The 18,314-nt window shown below is 49.3% G+C and overlaps 7 protein-coding genes across 7 annotated transcripts; 3 read left to right on the forward strand and 4 right to left on the reverse strand.

Annotated features, from left to right (window-relative positions):
• Positions 1-93: 93 nt before the first annotated feature.
• Positions 94-1,173, reverse strand: M438DRAFT_265171 (GroES-like protein; the record flags this gene model as incomplete). Its single annotated transcript, XM_029900000.1, has 2 exons — positions 94-1,000; positions 1,052-1,173. The coding sequence occupies 2 exons, from the start codon at positions 1,171-1,173 to the stop codon at positions 94-96; spliced, it is 1,029 nt and encodes a 342-aa protein (XP_029764361.1).
• A 1,851-nt stretch (positions 1,174-3,024) lies between these two features.
• M438DRAFT_393925 (OPT superfamily oligopeptide transporter) lies at positions 3,025-5,651 on the forward strand. The gene is made up of 2 exons (XM_029909139.1): positions 3,025-4,856; positions 4,916-5,651. Exons 1-2 carry the CDS (start codon positions 3,138-3,140, stop codon positions 5,582-5,584), a joined length of 2,388 nt encoding a protein of 795 aa, XP_029764362.1. The 5' UTR covers positions 3,025-3,137; the 3' UTR covers positions 5,585-5,651.
• A 161-nt stretch (positions 5,652-5,812) lies between these two features.
• On the reverse strand, positions 5,813-7,261 carry M438DRAFT_393926 (Clavaminate synthase-like protein; the record flags this gene model as incomplete). Its single annotated transcript, XM_029909140.1, has 4 exons — positions 5,813-6,227; positions 6,284-7,001; positions 7,054-7,155; positions 7,207-7,261. The coding sequence occupies 4 exons, from the start codon at positions 7,259-7,261 to the stop codon at positions 5,990-5,992; spliced, it is 1,113 nt and encodes a 370-aa protein (XP_029764363.1). The 3' UTR covers positions 5,813-5,989.
• Positions 7,262-8,750: 1,489 nt separating this feature from the next.
• Positions 8,751-10,010, forward strand: M438DRAFT_341830 (MFS general substrate transporter). The gene has a single exon (XM_029904600.1). The coding sequence runs from the start codon at positions 8,774-8,776 to the stop codon at positions 9,728-9,730; it is 957 nt and encodes a 318-aa protein (XP_029764364.1). The 5' UTR covers positions 8,751-8,773; the 3' UTR covers positions 9,731-10,010.
• A 223-nt stretch (positions 10,011-10,233) lies between these two features.
• On the forward strand, positions 10,234-12,425 carry M438DRAFT_79155 (uncharacterized protein). Its single transcript, XM_029910325.1, has 3 exons — positions 10,234-10,921; positions 10,971-11,424; positions 11,480-12,425. The coding sequence occupies exons 1-3, from the start codon at positions 10,560-10,562 to the stop codon at positions 12,383-12,385; spliced, it is 1,722 nt and encodes a 573-aa protein (XP_029764365.1). The 5' UTR covers positions 10,234-10,559; the 3' UTR covers positions 12,386-12,425.
• A 40-nt stretch (positions 12,426-12,465) lies between these two features.
• Positions 12,466-13,534, reverse strand: M438DRAFT_393928 (S-adenosyl-L-methionine-dependent methyltransferase; the record flags this gene model as incomplete). Its single annotated transcript, XM_029909141.1, has 3 exons — positions 13,348-13,534; positions 12,550-13,299; positions 12,466-12,498 (listed from the first exon to the last, which is right to left on the reverse strand). Exons 1-3 carry the CDS (start codon positions 13,411-13,413, stop codon positions 12,466-12,468), a joined length of 849 nt encoding a protein of 282 aa, XP_029764366.1. The 5' UTR covers positions 13,414-13,534.
• A 348-nt stretch (positions 13,535-13,882) lies between these two features.
• M438DRAFT_393929 (putative MFS transporter) lies at positions 13,883-15,522 on the reverse strand (the record flags this gene model as incomplete). Its single annotated transcript, XM_029909142.1, has 3 exons — positions 13,883-15,072; positions 15,124-15,232; positions 15,283-15,522. 3 exons carry the CDS (start codon positions 15,520-15,522, stop codon positions 13,883-13,885), a joined length of 1,539 nt encoding a protein of 512 aa, XP_029764367.1.
• Positions 15,523-18,314: the final 2,792 nt, after the last annotated feature.

Consider the following 18,314-nt stretch of genomic DNA (forward strand, 5'->3'; position numbering starts at 1 on the left):
AAGGAAACGTGAAGGAGGAATTGGTCAAGAGGACGAATGCATTAACTCATACTAGCAGATCGCTGGATCCGCCATCATTATTACTACTTAAGCTTAATCCTTGCCAGCTCCAGGGGTGTCGGCAACCTTGAAGACGTACTTGACAGCACTGGCCTTGCCAGACTTCAAGTTAGCGAGACCCTCCTCAACACCATTGAGACCGCCAGCAATCTCCTCCTGAGGCTGAGCCTTGAACCATCCCTCCTCGACACCCTTAGCGATGTAGCGGAAGAAGACAGAGCCAAAGTCCTTGTGGTCGTTGTGGACATCTCCGACCATAGTGATGGACTGCTTGACGTGCTTAGGGCAGTCAGAAAAGTCCTTGCCGGGAAGGACAAGAGTAATGTGGCCGTTATCGGGCATAACAGCAGCAACGTTCTGGTATGATCCCTTCTCTGAGACACCGTCGAAGCAGTGGTAGAGCTCAGCACCCTTGAGTGCGTCCTTGATGCCCTTTTGGACAGCCTCGTTACCATCGCGGTAGTCGACAATGGTATCACCCTTGCTGGGGTCAAGAAGCTTCTCAACGTGTGATCTGGCGCGACCAGCGACACCAATAATAGGGTGAATGTTCGAGCGAACTGCGAACTGAGTGGCGTAGTAGCCAATGGACGAGGAAGCTCCGTAGATAACAAGGGGAATGGGCTTCTCGTCATCCTTACGGGGCAACCAGGGCTGAGGTAGTCTCAGGCGAGAGTATAGGCCAAGGGCCGATGTAAGAGATGCAAGAGGCAGAGCAGCACCCTCCTGGAAAGAGGCATTCTCGGGGAGGAAAGCGGTGGTATGGGCCCAAGCAACAGCGTATTCGGCATATGAGCCACCAGGGGCAAGCATTTGGTGGAAAGCAAAGACGCGGTCTCCCTTCTTGAACTCAGAGACACCCTCACCAACCTCGTGGATGGTTCCGGAGATGTCGTCGCCCTGGTTCAACTCGCCCTTCTTGGTCATGTCGGGATACTTCCTGTACAGATGTCAGGAATGCCTCTCGAAGCCTTCTCAATCTCAATCGTACCAGTCCTTGGGGTTGCTACCAGAGTAGACAACCTTGATGACAACTTGACCCTTCTCGGCCTTGGGAACGGGCGAGTCGACAATCTCGACCTTGGGGCCGGCGCGAATGATTGCTTCCTTCATATTGGTTCGGGTTGTAGATGTAAACGGTCTAAGTTGAAAAGGAGTGTACTTGATTCTTGCAAGTGACCTATACTGAGCTCGGAAGATTGAGGAGAACATACAGAATGCTTTAAGGCGGCGAAGGTGAAATGAAAGCTCCACCTCTGACTTACAAATCCACAAGACCCCGTTACGTCACAATGTTCTCGAAGTTCCATGAGGGGCATTGAGAGAGAGCCGTCGGCAGTTGTTCTGCAAAGAGATACCCTGCTGTTCAATATTGGACGGAAGGTAAAGACCTACCATCGACTGTTGTACCCTTGGACAGTCCTTCTACAGATCATCTCAGGAAACTTCTCGCAGCCCTGTTGTCGAGTAGCTTGACAACTTTCGGCTTTAACAGAGCCCCTCACGGTCGTATCGGCAGCAGCACTACCCGGGTGCACGGTCCAGTCATCTCGCGAGTGGCATGACCCTGCTCATGAATATCATACTCTTTTCCACGGCCAATCTGAGACTTCAATGATGGTTTAGTAGAAGTCTGCGGCCTTATAGGACAATAGAGGCTTCTACGCTCCCAGCATCGGCTATCAAGTTGCTGCCAGACGACGGAACCATTAGAGATGGACCACCGGATTTTATCAAGCTGAATCTCAATCTTCGCCGCACACTTCCAAGCGCACCTGAATGCAAACTTCTTCTTCACCCCAGCTTATTTGCATTCGCTTGTTCGCTTGAGCATTGTAGGTGTAAACATGGCGAATACACATCATCCGATGTTTGTGGCAGTAGCACACATGTCAAAGATCGTGATAAGACTGGAATGATAGGCGTGGTGCAAAACCAGGAAACTAGTCCACATGGCAACCCACCGGCCTGCAAGAAGAGCTGCACTTCGAATTTGCACTGAAGCAAAACACGCCATACCATTCATCAGTTTGAACCTTTCCTGAGTCCAAACCAAAGCTTATTGTGTGAGAGCTGTAGTCTTGTAAAGCATGCCTTCACGTTTCTAGGTCTGACACCTCACTCAATAGCTTTGTTATACTCGGGTACCATGCTCTGTAACAACTGAGCTACGAACGTCCGCTCACAGGCGTCTCATATACGAAGTAACGAAAGGGCAGGACAGTTGACCCTTTGCCTGCTGCGAGAGAATCGCGCGACCTCAATATCGTAGGGGTAGAGGTTCTCGACAAGAGAGAAGTCCCGAAGTCCAAGAGGAGCAAGCTCCGTCAAGAACTCTCAAGCCTGTCAAGCAACATTTCTAAGCAAGAACAAGAGGTCGGCCAGGTTCGGCATTTGCTGTGGATCCTCTCCAGATGGATGAATGAACTACACGATCGCGTCATTCGTATTGAGAAATCCTTCGAAGACGTGCTCTCATCAGTTTTTCCTTTGGATGTGCTGCAACAAAACCGATCCTGCCATGGCATTCGCGAGAAGACATCCCTTTGTATGCCGTTCGGCATCTCCGTAATCTCTCCTGATAAGAGAAAGCTGTGTATGAATCAACCCACTGGCCTATCTGCGGTCAAATCGATTCACCTATGGTGGAACAATTCTCGAAGGAGGAGAAAACAGACGAGACCCACTGTGTTCAGACGCGTTGGTGTAAGATCGGCATACCACGGTAGCATCCGACGTGAAAATTACAAGCTTTCCTTGGCCGGCTAAGCTCTTCCGGGTAATCTCAGCCAATCTTTATGCTTGTTCAAGCTTTTCGCCAACACATCTCAACGCGAACACGAGCAAAACTTGCCTATATGTCAATCTCGCCGCACAGGCTGCGATCAAGTAAGAAGATGCATACTTTGATCGACTAGCCCTCGCACGCCATATCTGCCCTATCAGACGTGCTGTTGGAGGGCAAAGTTGAACGGTTTGCTTGCGTGGAAGCAGTGAACAAGATGATGTTCATATATAACGTGTAGCCAAGGTAGGTGAGCTTTGTTTCCAAGCATTCATCCTTGCAATTCTCTATCATGGCAGGCTCTCTTTTCAAGCGCGTTGTGTCGCGTGTGAAAGGTGAGAACGGAAGTGCTACTATAACCCCGGATGGCTTTGCGGAGTCGACAACATTGGACGAAAAGACCGCAGCTGGACTCACTGGTACTGGAAAGATCGAACCAACATCCAAGACCTTCGGACTTGAAGTCGGAGATGAGGAGGTCAAGGCTGGCAGGTCGAGCGAAACAGACAGCGATGATTTCGCCGATGATGATGAAGCTATTCGCGACATTCCTCTTGCTGTACGACGCATTGTTTCTATGACGGATAACCCGGAGGAGCTCACTCTGACCTTCCGTTACTTTGTTCTGGCTATCCTTTTCATTGTTCCTGGCGCTTTCCTCTCCCAGATGTCATACTTCAGAACCACGTCGGCAGCCTATTCGGTTTTCTTTGTCCAGATTGCATCAAACTACGTTGGTATGTGGATGGCCAAGGTCCTACCAAACAAGAAGATCCTCGGCATCAACCTCAACCCCGGTCCTTGGAGTACCAAAGAGCATGTGCTGGTAACTCTGTCGGCAGCATCTGGAGCGACCTACAATCTTGCGTACGCACCAGTATCTATCGCAGAGCTGTACTTCAATGAGCCAATGAACCCGGCCGTTGCAATCTTCTTCATGTGGGCTGTTGTCGTGACTGGATATTCGTTCGCTGCCATCTCGCGTCAATTCCTGCTGTACGATCCTCAATACCCCTGGTTCCAGGCCCTCTGTCAAACAGCTCTCTTCGAGTCCCAGAAGAAGGAAAGAAGCCACCCAACGCCGACATCGAAGAGACAGATGAGAATATTCTTTGCTGTCTTCTTCGCCGTCGCGGCATGGCAATTCCTTCCCGAATTTGTTTTCCCCATGGCCGGCAGTCTCGCTTTCCTCTGCTGGGTTGCTCCCAGGAATGCTACAGCCAACTTCATCGGTTCTGGTTTCGGAGGCATGGGTTTCCTCAACCTCAGTCTTGACTGGTCCAACCTCAGTACAAACGGTAACCTCTTCTTGTTGCCTTGGTGGACTCAGGTCATCATGTTCCTGGCATTCGCATTCAACTGTTGGGTCCTGCTTCCTGCTGCGAAGTGGGGAAATCTCTCTGAATACAAGCATGGTCTCATGTCGACCAGCGTTCTTCAGGGTAATGGCACTAAGTATCCCCTGACGAGTCTTGTCACTGCTCAAGGTACTTTCAACCAAACCGCTTATGACGAGCATGGGCCTCTCTACCTTGGCTCTCAGATGCTGTGGGGTATCTTCTTCTCCTATGCGGCTTTCTTGTCTGCCTGGGTATGGGCTGCTCTGTTTGGTTGGTCTTCGTTCAAACAAGCATTCTCCAAATTCAAGAAGAGAAACAGCGAGAGTGACAAAGGCATCAACCACCAATACAACGATCAGATCAACATCCTCATGCGTTCTTACAAAGAAGTCCCACTCTGGTGGTACGGAGCTCTGTTTCTCTGCTCGTTTGTCGCCATCGTCTCTATGGCCGCAGCTGGCAAGATTTACATTCCTGTTTGGACCTACTTCGTCGCTTTGATCACAGGCGCCGTGATAGTCACACCACTTGGCTGGCTCTATGCCGTCTCCAACTACCAACTTCCCGTGGGCACATTTAATGAATTAATGTATGGCGTCATGGTCAACTCTATTAGCGGCCACAAGAACCCCACGGGTGCCACAATTTACTCTTCTATCGCTGGAGATGCTGTAAGTGAACAAAAATCACATCTACCGTTCTATAACAGTATACTAACGAACGTTTTTAGTGGTATAGAGCGCAATATATGCTTCAGGATCAAAAAATCGGCCAATACATGAAGATTCCGCCTAAGGCTACGTTCTTTAGCCAGATATTCGGCTGTACTATCGGTGTACCAATCAACTACGGTGTCGTCAAATGGGTACTCTCATCAAAACGCGACATTCTGCTCGGCCTAGAGAAAGATCCCACACACCAATGGACGGCCCAACACCTTTCCTCCTCCCTCTCCACCTCCGTCGAATACGTCCTCATCGGCCCAACCAAAATGTTCCAACAAAGCAGTTTCAAACCCCTACCCTATGGCTTCATCGTCGGCGCCTTCGCCCCAATCCTCATGTTCGCACTCCACAAATTCTTCCCCAAATCGCCATTGAAGTTTAGATTGTGGAACACGACCATCTTCTTCTCGTGTGTGGCCAACTTTTACGGAAACGTCAGTACTGGATATACCAGTGCGTTTATCGGTGGCTTTGTGGTAATGTTTTGGGCTTTCAGGTATAGGAATGATTTGTGGGCGAGGTATAATTATCTCATGGGTGCGGCGTTTGATGCTGGGTATAACCTTAACTTGCTGTTGGTTTTCCTGTTCTTTGGAAGTGGCAAGATTATCAGTATGCCGTATTGGTGGGGGAATAATGAGCAGAGTAGTGAGAGATGCTTTGCTTTGGATTAGAGGAGGGGCAGGAGGAAGCGATGTATATATGACGATGACGATGTTTGGATGATAATTGAATTCGCTGAAGCCTTTCACTTTTGGTTGATGCTTTTTATCCTTCGGACTTCTTTCTTTACTTCCCACTCGCATGGTGGCTTGAATTGTTTGTCTTGATTTGATGCTGACCAAGACAATGTTATTCGGTGTCTCTCATCGGACAAGCACTCTACCTTCCGCCCCAGATGACCTAATCCTCCATTACCACCTCTGCTGAATCATCTACGCACCATATTCTTCACATCAACTGTCCTGTTCGCGTTACTGTGCCACCAACGTAGTAAAAGCAATTAACCATTCCTTTCAATACAAAATAACCTTCCTCTCACACCCTCTCCTATCCTCCCCCTCCGATCATATTCCCACCTAATTATGCACCACCGCCTTCAACCCCGGCAAAATCTCCAAATCCTTCTCCTTGTAAAAATACTTGCCCTCTTTGATCTCCGGCGTCTCCGTCTTTCTCTGCTGCTGCGTCTGACGAACCTTGACCCACTCTTGCATGGTAAGATTTTGACCGATCTTGGTAAAAGCGTTTTCCGTGAGTCCTAGTTTGGAGAGGACAGGACTTTTGACTGGGGTTAGGGAGACGTGGTTGTTGGGTCTGTTTGGGAGGGGGGTTAGTGTGGGAGATAACGGGGGGCATGGGGGAGGACATACCTGGCGAAATACAACACTCCCAATCTATCCACATGTGCTTGGTCCTTTGGGGGTGCGCGGACACGATGCACACTACTCTTCACATACCCCGCCGTCAATGCGGTCAATGCATCACAGGTATTAATCGTGATGGTCGCATCCTGAGGCTTAACCCACTTCCACTGTCCCTCATTGTTCAAAATCTGCAATGCCGCAACAGGTTGTCTGAAAAGCAAAGTCACAGAGCCTAAATCAGTGTGGCCTGGTGTATACAATTCACCCACTTTAGCGTTCTCGGATGCAGAGCGAGCGGCATAATGCATATAGCGCAAATGATCCTCGCCAAAATCGTCATAAGCGTGATCCTTGACGAAGAAATCCTCGGGGACTTCGAGGAGGAGGGCGAAAAGGCGGAGAAGCTTTACCACGACTTCAGAGTGGCATTTGCGACTGAAGGTTTCGATTTCGTCAATGTGGTCTTGAAGGACGGCGGGGTGTTGACGGTGGTGGTGACCGTCGAATTTGGGAATGTTGTAGACTTGGATGTTGTCGACGATGCCGGGAGCCAGGGAGCGAAGGCCGGCGGGGCGGTAGCCGTTGTATTCGCCGGCTTCGAGGTCTTTGAGATTGTGGTGTTTGAGTTTCTCTTCGAGAGGGAGGTCGTAGAATTCGCGGCCGAGAGCAAATTGGCGGTCTACTTCCTCTTGGCTGATGTTGAAGTTCTTGACGTAGAAGAAGCCTGACTGGTTTTAATAGGTATCTATGGTTGGGCGGGAGACAAGATGACTTACCGACATGGCGGACTGCGTGCTCGAGTTGCTGGACAAGAGCTTCCTTGCCGCCTGGCTTCTCGAATTGGCTCAAGTCGAGAGTGACGAGTTCGGCCCAGTCCACTGTCGTGAAGTTAGTCTGGGCGAAAGAATTTATGGAGTGTAGCTACGCACAATCCTCCTTAGTCACAGGGACCTGTTCATATGGTGTAAGAGTCTTTCCAGGCATAGTGAATATCAATGTTGCTCAACAAATTAGAGAGATGATGATCCATCTTGCCGTCATGAGCTGGCAGCAAACAACTTTTATGGTCAGACTTGAGCGACTTCGGACAATCCCTTATCTCGACGAATACACATCGAGTCATGTATTGCTGAGTAGCAAGCCCCGCACATGTCGTTGTATCATCAGACTATTTAGATGGTAGTTGGAGGTTGAGTAGAGGGGCAGTGGATGTTGACCAATGAAATGAAGTGGTTAGTCGTGGAAGGAGTAGGGGTCTAGCACGCAAAGCGGGGATCAAGTTGCGCGACTCCAGCTTGCATATCAGATCCAAAAACAGACCAACCATGAAATTACCAGACAATACTCAGGAGCTACACTGCAAGCCTTTCGATGCTTTCCAATGACAAGAAAACTTGCGGGAAGTTTCAATTGGTTATCATAACTTACTTCCGTGCGGAAGTGTGGCTTGAAATTCTTGCCAGAGAGCACATGCTTTGATAGCTCTAGCTTTCCCTGCTATGTGAATCGATCGTCTGCGTTCCTTAGTGTATTCGTGATAACCAAGAAGATCCACTGTGCCGTTCTTCCTGCTTGATCTGTCGAAGGATTGAAGCACGCATGTGTTTGGGAGATTTGAAGCATTACCAAGCACTCCGATAGCGCAAGATATCATGATTGTTCAGCCACGATATATGTATCTTGAGATCGCAATTCTTGCAGGGTATGGTGTGCCGTGAAGCGGGTCCGGTGAGTGCTTTGCCGACACAAGCCTGAGAATCTCAACAATGTCAGCCCTCGAATCCAGCAAACATATATCATTGATGTAGTCCGCTCTGTTCTGACTGGACAATCCGGCACATTGCAATGGCAGACCTACACACTGCCGGATCGCGGCACAACACTCGCGCAGACGAGTCACAAAAGAAGAATGTCTCATCAATCGATGTTGCCAGCGACAGAAGCCATCAGACGAGCACCAACGACCCGGAAAACCAATACAAATCGACACAAAAATTCTTCCGCTCTGTACAGAGATACGTTTGGGACGACCCAGACAAGCCCAAACATGAGAAGAAGTTTCTGCTGAAGCTGGACTTCTTCCTTCTTACCTATGCATGTCTTGGATACTTCTGCAAGAACCTGGACCAGCAAAACATCATTAATGCCTACGTTTCAGGCATGAAAGAGGCACTGAACATGAACGGCAATGAGCTCACATACATGAGCAATGTTTTCACTGCTGGGTATGTCATTAGCCAACTTCCGGCTGTCATTCTGGTCACGAAGTTGAGGCCTTCGCACGTCATTCCGACACTTGAATGCCTCTGGGCAATCTTTACCTTCTGCTCTGCTGCTGTCACCTCTGTGCCTCAACTGTATGGCTTGAGATTTCTGATCGGATTCTGCGAGGGTGCATTCTTCCCTTGTATCATCTACCTCATTGGCTCTTGGTACACAAAGCATGAAAGAGCTAAGCGAACAACGCTCTTCTACTGCACTGCTTCCCTGGCACATATGTTTTCAGGGTACCTTCAAGCAGCGGCATACGACAACCTGGATGGCAAGCTCGGACACGCCGGTTGGCAATGGCTCTTCATCATCTGCGGCATCATCAGTCTGCCCGTCGGAGTCATCGGTTACTTCTTCAACCCTGACTTCCCAGAAAACACCAAAGCGTTTTATCTGAGTAAAGAGGAGGCCGCGTATGCTAGAGAGCGGCTGATACTGGACGGCTATACGCCGCTGGGATCTTCATCATCCAAGTGGGACAAGAAAAAACTCTTCCGCATCGTCACGACTTGGCAGTTTTGGGTGTTGTCGTTCGGCTACTTCTTCGTACAATCCAGTCACCCATCTCAACAGCCGTTTTACTCGCTGTGGCTCAAGGCTGAAGGGCACAGCGTGTATCAGATCAACGTATGGCCGACAGGTCAATCTGCTGTTGGAGCTGTGACACAAATCGTGGCTGGTATGCTGTCGGACTCGCCTCTGCTTGGAGGCAAGCGATGGCAGACAATAGCAGTATTGCAAGGAGCATCTTTTTTCGGTACCTTGATTCTGGCCATCTGGAATGTGCCCATCGGACTCAAGTTTTTCGCGATGTACATTTCTTTCTGCTCGGCAGGAGTGCCGGGACTGTTTTATTCCTGGTTTCCGGATCTCATGCCGCACGACCATGAGATGCGCGGCTTCTTGACGGCCTTCTCAAACATGTTCTCGTACATCAACCAGATCTGGTTCCAAGATGCGGTTTGGAGGACGGAGGAGGCGCCGCAATTCAAACCAGGATTCATTGCGGCGGCGTCGTTCAGTATCGCGCTCATATTGACAGCGATCCTGATGCGCGTGCTGGAAAAGCGGGATGCGAAGAAGGAGAACCGACCGAGCTATACGCAGGAAGCCGAGAATCGGGACAGGGTCGAGGATGGAGTTGTGCCAGAGGTGCAGGCTGATCCGGTGCATGTGGGTTGAGGAATCGAGCGTTCGTCGCACCAGCCCCTGTATCAATCCGATAGGTGTATTGCATCATCCAGTATCTCATGTCCCAAGCTCTTTCTGGTCCCATCGTGTTGTCGCTTATGCTTCAAGGGTAGCCTGGAGCTACCTGTTCGTACCATACATTGTTGCAGAATCTGGTTGCGGTCGCGGTCGCGGTCGTGCTTGGACGAGATAACATGACGAGCGGTCGAGCATCCGCGGGAGTTGTTGACTCCGAAGTCAAATGGGGTTGCATTCGAGCCATAAAATGATGTACAATCACTGTTGGACATGACCTGTTGATGCTTAGTGTCGTCGCCAAACAACAAGTCGTGCTTGAAAAAGGGCGGAAGCAGCTGCGGGCGGGGTGAGACAGATCTGCGCTCACACTTCAACGTCAACTCTCGATTTGACACCACCGGTTCATCTACCGGTGCTACCGTCATCAGAAGCATTAGAATATTCTGTTGCTCAATCAAATCCAAGTATCATTCATGGTCTGCTTTGATCTAGTGATATTACCATACCGATAGCGACACCTCTGAATCATCGTATCGCACTGCACGATGCTTTCAGCTCCCGGTTACAAAACGAAAGAGTTCGTACTCAGAGCTAAGCTTAGCTCAATCGCGGCATCTCAACGTTCTAGCTAGACTCTTGTGGGACGTCTACCCAGGTATCCTCGGAAGATAACAACCCGGTCTTTTGTAGGTTTCAGTACGTTCTGACCGCGACATTCGTGCGCTGCAACTAAAGTGCGCTGCCCTTCCTACTCATCTGACTTGTTTCTTTTCTCGTATTCAACAACACGCGCATATTCCGAATGCCTAGTGTTTCTTCAGACTGGAAAGTTGAACGTCCACCACGTCGATCCGGACAACGATCAGCCAATGGCTGTTTGCAATGTCGCAAAAGAAAAGTCAAATGCGATGAACAGAAACCGACTTGCAGTTATTGTGAGAGGCGAAAGTTGTCATGCTCCTGGTTCCAGCGACCTTGGAAATTTGTGGACGTCAGCGACAAAGTCAGCGAGGAATACGATGTACTGTCCGGTCCGTCGGAGCATCAATCGCAGCAACAGAGAAACCCAATCGAATTGAATCCCATTGAATATGTTCCCAAAAGGCAGCACCGCACCCGAGAACGCCCCCAGGAGACAGAAGGTCTGGAAACACCAAGTTCAAGGTATGCATCTGAGCGACGCAGCAAAACGACGACGCTCTAAACATGCTAGTACAAGCTCATCCGGCTCTAACTCGAGTCCGCAAGATTTGACATCAACTAAGCCGCGGCACTATGGAGTCAACTCATCACAAAAAACTCGAATACCTCCTTCTGTGGATGCTGGTCCCACGACTCGCTCTCAGATGTTAATCGTCGCTCTTTACCACTACCTCCCTACCAACGAACCCAAGGAGCACCGAGGAGAACATGAACATCCTAGACTAACATTTCTCAACCTATTCAATGGTGCTATATTCCGCCCTCGTGCGCCTTTTCTCGCAGCCGCTATAGATTCTTTTACCTTGGTTCAAGCATCTCTCGCTTTGGGCGACGTTCGACTCGGGTTCGCCGCCATCCGCCGTTACAGCGCTTGCTTGTCCAAGTTCAATGCAGCATTAGCTGAGTCAAATCTCTACAGTCACGACGATATATTGCTGTGTATGCTAGTGCTCTCTATCCTCGAGGTGAGTGGTAATCCTATCAGCTTCATCAATGCCCCGCTAACACTCAGTGCCAAAGTCAATCCGTCCGATCTCTCAATTCGGTGGTTGGGCATCTCACGTTCGTGGTGCAATCAAGTATCTTGAGGATCGTGGACCGCGACTTCTCAAGACTCGATACCAGACTGTGCTATTTCATCACGCAAAACAGGCTTCAGTTCTCTGGGGAATCTTCCATCAAGAACCAATACCCTTCAGTGGTAAAGACTGGTTACGAATATCTGAGTCGGCTCCTTTTATCAACCACGAGACACGACTTATCGACATCGGTATCCGGATACCAGGGTTATTGTCTCCTTCAAGCTATCTTTCTAGCCCTACTGATATGTCAGGATATCAGACATACTTCCAGGACCTCTTGGCGACTTCTTATGACATACAGAAATGGCTCGCGGGTTTCCATCGGCAAAGGGATGTTCTTTTGCATGCTTGTGACGAAACCAATTTCCCTACCTATTTCCGCTTGGTGAAGCGTAATGTGCTGAGCACCGCATCTTCATTCCGGGACTTCAACGACGCATGGTATCTTTCGACAGCATGGACATACCTCTACCTACTTCAAACTACATGTTTATCTATCATGCACTCTGGACTACCACTTCACTTCGACGTCGATGCGGCGTCCTTGGTCGCTTCAGTGGAGTCCACCGTCGATAACCTCACCAAGACAGTGCCCCAAGCGCTAAGTGCGCAATCTGGATTCTCGGGTCGCTTGAGTGTCAACTTGTTTTTGCGGATGATAACTTTACATTACGAAGCACAAGGTCGAGATGAGATGGTCGGATGGTGTGGAGATATCGAAAGTGCTCTGTATACGCCTGACCAAGGCCATGCAGGGGCGTGGATGGCGAATTGGGAGAGAGTGATCAAATTACCTCGGATCAGTCAGTTTGGAGAGCGGGAACAAACGGTCAGTATCCGATGAGGGTCATCATTCATCACCGACGCATATACCAATGAGCTCCTGGTACAAAATATCGAGACATTGTCGCATCTTCTGGAACCTCAACCAAGACACTTCGTCAATGTGATGATATCCTGCCATCGTGTTAGCTCTGCATTCATTGTCATCTCATTAACAGGACTCACCGGGGTACCATCAGGTTCAAACGCCTCCAAACATTCCGTATCATACTCTAACTCCGGTCTCCCAACCACACTCTCCTCCTCAGCTTCCACACCCCTCTCTCCTTCCCTCAAATACCAATTTCTAGCATTCGGATTTGCTTCCCTCTGCCCCCACTGAACTTTCCTTCTCTTTTCTTCCACAGAGCACAGAACATATGCCTTATACTCCGGCGCCCCAGGATGTCCCACATTATCCGCCACGACCCAAGTCCCCTCCCTCACCAACCCTATTTCCTCCGCCAACATCAAGTCATGCAAATAAGCAGGTTTATAATGATCAACAAACAAAAAATCCAAACCCCCGCCAGAAGCAAAAGAGGCAGACGCAGCCAATTCACGAAGAAGAAAATCACTCCTCCCCACCTGCACCTCCACAAACCCATCCAATCCAGCCATGCTCACCATTTCCCTCGCAATGGAAGCGAATACCTCATTGCTCTCGATGGAAATGTATTTTTCGCCGCCGGCAGCTTTGACGGCTGCACCAAGAACGACTGCGGAATAACCGATATATCCACCCAACTCGAGCATGATTTTCGGTTTTCGGGAAGTTATTAGGGAGATGAGGAGGGTGGCTTTTCGAGGGCCGATGGTCATGAGGTATTGGTTGGAGAAGGCGAAGGAGTCGATTGCAGTGGCTACGGAGGAGGGGGTGGTGGGGGAGAGGTTGCGGACGTGGGTTAGGAGGGATTGTTCGCGGCCGTCGCCGAGCTGGTGCGTGTTAGTGGAAGGAGTAATGGAGTGAGGGAGATGTAGTACGCGGCCTTGGGGTGTACTGCCCGTGTAGGCTTTATACCAGGGGATATTGGGGGATGGGTCCGTCATGATTGGATGTTGCTGTGTACAATAATTGCGAGGTGGGAGAGGTGGAAGAAGATGTGAGATGATGCTTAGAGGGATGGAAGACGATGTAAGAGAGAACAGAAATCACGAGAGTTGCCCGAACATGCGCGGATGATCATTGAGTCAGGTAAAGATTGATGGTGGAGAAGCCGGCTTGCGTGTTGTAGATCATTCATCTATATGCATATTGCTTCGGTAAATGCTATTTAGATGATTAGATCCTCTAGCTCTCACGCACGTTCGAGCCACATATACAAAACACAAGGATTATAACGGCACGTGTATAGGCAATCAAGCATGGACCGACTAATCGAGTCGGAAGTTAGGAAGACAGCGGTCACGGAGAAACTTGAATCTCGGGGGTCACAGGACCATGATCTGGGAGCCATGTGCAACGTATTTCAAATTGGACAAAAGCCGCACCATCGAGATGTATAGTCTTGCGGTCTGTCTAGAGCACATATACAAATGCTTTATTGACACCATCAGTCTGACCGGCGTAGGCTTTCTCGTCCGCAATCTCCACACTGTCGCTGGTCTCACCAACAGCATACTGAGCCTTCGCTCTGCGAATGTTTTTGAGAGAGTAGAACACCATCAAAAGCAAACAGACGACGACCACGGCTGATTGAGTAGCAACCATGGATACTTTAGCAGTGTGATATTCAGGAGCATCCTTAGCTCTGAAGGTTTTCGGCCCAATAATGTTGCCGGCCGCAAAGCCCATATTGATCAACACAGAAGCAAAGGTGCGTTTTGTATGACCCGCAACATTGGCTGTGAGCCATTGATAGATGATGGGCGTGCTGCCGACGAAAGTGTTGACAAGATAGACACCTGCCAATGCGCCTGATTGTTGAGAGTGCGGTAGCCATGCCATCAGTGCTGCGCCTATAAGAGACGGAATGGTCATCAGGATGATAAAGAACCAGCGATGGCCAAGGACACGAACTCCATAGCCACAGATCAAGGTAGAAGTCATGGTGACTGCTCCAGATCCCATGTTTAGGAGCGCAGTTCTGCGACTGGTGTATCCGTAGGACTTGATAATTGTTGCGCTGAACGTAGTGATGACACCTCCACCAGTACCTTGCAGGAAGATGATGGCAAAAAGTCCAAGGACCTGAGGGTCGAGAAGAGCCTCAAGAATCTGTGCCCATGAAAAGTGAGTGTTCTCAATACCGGTCTGGTTCTCCTTGACATGCTCTAGTAGAGCAACTTTCTCATTGGGAGTGAGGAAACGTGCAGCCATTGGGGTGTCCGGGACCATCGAAAAGATAGTGATTGCAACTACCAAGGTGATCAATCCGATGACTATGAACATAAGTCTCCAGCTTTCGATAGAGGCGTTCGGTGAAACGTGTTGGAAGGCCCAGGAGATCAGACCACCGAGCACTTGACCAAGACCAATGCCGAGGTACCAGAGTGCGAAACGCGATGACTGCTCCCGGCGAGTGTACCATTGACTGCTCATGAGCATGAGTGAAGGCGGAATACCGGACTCGAATGTACCACAAAAGACTCGTGCTGCAATTAATGAATTGTATCCTTTGGCAGCAGCGACACATGCTGTTGCGATACCCCAAGCAAACAGGGTGAAGCTGAGGAATTTTGCAGCCGGGATTCGCTGCAGCAGGAAGACTGAATTTTGTCAGTATTTGCTTTCAGTCCTTCTACTGGAAAGCAACCAACCATTGGGTATGGAGAAACAAAGAACGGCGAAGAAGAAAGTAGATCCAGCGTCTGCAAAGTTGTTGCCTTTGAGATGCAAAGACTTGGCAAGACCCATGACATTGCCATACTATTGAGGAGGTCAGTTGCTAACCCACAGAGTCAACGAGTCAGGCTCACGTTGAGCAGAATCTTGTCCAAAAAGTTCATGACATAGCAGAACATCAAGAACAGGATGACTCGCAAGTCAATCTTCCTCTTCAGCGTCCTCATGAAGGCTTCATCGCGATGTAAAAACTGGTTGTCCTCCGTCTTGTGCTCCTGTAGATACAAGAGGGCAGCATCTCTGGTCACAGCAGACGGTAATTTTGCTGACAAGTCTGAATGAGCGATGCCGGCGCTCTGCTTCGTGTCGTCCATAGTAGCTCTGCGGTGTAGTATGTCAAATATTTGGAAGAGGAGGTTGAGCGACAAGAGCCGCCTTTAACGCATCGTCAAGTAAAACCCAGCGTACTACTGAAGCCGAGCGTGAAAACCCATGCCCCCTACTCTTGCCCTGAACTGCCTCCATGCGCCGTGTGTCAATGGGCAGTAGATCCGATAACCAAGCGAGGTCGAGACTCTCTGTAGTAGCCGTCGGCAGTTACATCGAGTTTACACAGCAAGTCGACACGAAATTCATGCGTGAGATAGACAGCAAAGTCCCACCTTTCCAATTTCCATATAAGGTGACCTTGTATATTCCTACAGCGCAAGCGGACATGCAGGACAGCTTAATCACGCGAGGTCGATGTTGATAGGTTCATTGAGAACTAACACGGGACATCATCGAGAGGGAGTTGATCGCGGGACGGATGATTGATTGAACATAAAGCACGCAACAACGATATTTTTCGAGGTTGAGGGAAGAACGGAGTGGCTAGGAAAAGAAAGTGATGAGTGGCAGGAAGCAGCAACAAGCTTGCAGTGATCGACATGAGTCTTGGCACAGAGTCGCAAGCTTCGGCACCTCTCTTGTCCTCTCTCCCTTGACTTTGTCCCTCCATCTCACACAGAAACTTTCGTCGAGTCTTGTACAGCATTGTTTCACTCATTCATGGACTTTTTGTATAGTAGAATAATTTCTTTCGGGCGATCGACTCAACTCGATCAGCGCCCGACAAATTATCGTTCATTATTCCTTTGCCGACAGTGTGCCTCCTAAACATACCACGCCAGCAAGCGTACCCTCCCATCGGATTCGCAATATGAGCCGTGCCGTAATGTCGAGAATTTTGCATGCACTCACGGCCTTGATCAAGATCAAACCAAGACGACCATCACGACTCCTGGCAGGTACCAGCCTGAGGCGTTGTTTACCTGCTGCTCACAAGGAATCCTGGTACGGCTGAGAAACGTGGAGTGAGGTCTTCAGGACCTAGTTGTGATTGGACCTTATAAGGTGGTGCAATGCATGAGAACGTTCATGCGCAGCTGACACTGACAGTGGTCTCAAATGGGATATATCGTACACCACCTGAGCCACAAGAGTCATGGTAGAACTGATCATGTGGAAATCAAGAACAGTGTATGTCGCCAAGGACCAAAGCTGACATCTTGAGACTCGAAATCAAGGCTGACGATTGCGATAAGCTCATTCATGATGCTTGGTGAACTGTTTTAATAGTGCTTGATTACCTTGTTTTGACTTCGACTCTGACTCTGCTGCTCCTAGATTCGTCAAGTCATGAAGAGGTAGTCTTCGCAGGAGATCTCCGCATTGAGCAAGAGTTACTAAGGCGTTACCTTTGTGCGTGCTCTGCCTCTGCGTTCTGTATTCTGTGAATTGCCTCCACACAAGAACGTACCTTGCTTCACCTCCACATCCGAGCTCGCTGCTGTCTCTTCAGGACGGCTTGTCAAGATGCAAGCCACAGTAAGCCTGAACCCTTTACATTTTCGCTCTAGAATATCATTACAGCTGCGCTCGTGATCAACGCTAGTGTGCTGACAAGCGCTTCCATACATCGTGGCGCTGAGTATTCTCTAACTTTTGCGGGGTTCAATGACTCTGCCGTCTCAACTTACACCTCAATGTCAGCGCAGAAATCAAGGCAACTTCATAGCAAGTACATTGGACCAATGAACGTCCGTGACGAACCACTACATAAGGAATGGAGAGGTTCAGCTGCGAATCATCTACAATGACGTCTGTATTTCAGGAACTCCGGAGACGCCACATTCCCCCGCTCAACTCGTGCGTTCTCAACTTCATCTTCAGCAACATTGATTTGACCTTAAGAGCGTTCTTCAATGTACAACATCACATCTATCAAACCTTTTCCAACAAGACCAGACTCAATGGCGACATTCAGCTGACCAATACCGCAAGCGGCACGGTGCAAGTCACTATAAGCCTCACGCAAAAGCCTTTGTATTCTCATCAATAAGAGAGGTAAGAGACTCCATGTATGCCAAGATGAATTGCGGCAGAGGAAACCCAAGATCGCAAACCATAGTAACATCTGGAAATTCATCTAGAGATGGCGTACTTACTGCCTAACATACATGCAGGCATGGCACCGAGACTTTGCAGCATGGCAGCGCCGCTCCGACTACAAGCAGGCCACGAGACTGCGGCAGACTCGGAGAACCAAAAGGCTTATGGCTGCAAGCATTGCAAAGAGTCTGGAAAACTTGGCCAATCCCGGCACGATGTTTAGAGCTGAAACGAGGCCCATGCTTTGGATATTACCGGACTTCTATAATTGTACACGCTCTGGACCACAGCTCAGAGCTGGAGAACCCGAGACGGCCCGCCGAGGTAAAGGCAATAAGTGTTCGGCCAGATCCTCAAAAGATAACTATCTGGTTCTTCCCGAATACCATGATTGCGTCTGGACTAGGTTGAGAGTGACACTTGTTCTATCAAGGCTGGAACATCAATGACATGCTGCTCGCTTCGTGAAATAATGCAAAATCAATAAAGTCAAAAGCTCTGGACAACAGATATATACATCTACTTCGAGTGCAAGTCTCAAATGTCTACCTTTGACATGAACGGGCTTACATCAGCGCTTGCACAGCTGAACAAGTCTGGACTTTTTTGACGACTCAATCATGGGTCTGGGTTTATTTTTCCAATTCATCGATGGCATCAAGACTATCCAAGTCTTCAAATATATAGAACAGACCACGCACCTTTGATTGTTTAGACACTACCTACAATTCCT

Source organism: Aureobasidium pullulans (assembly GCF_000721785.1).
Source record: "Aureobasidium pullulans EXF-150 unplaced genomic scaffold scaffold_2, whole genome shotgun sequence".
Lineage (NCBI taxonomy): Eukaryota > Fungi > Ascomycota > Dothideomycetes > Dothideales > Saccotheciaceae > Aureobasidium > Aureobasidium pullulans.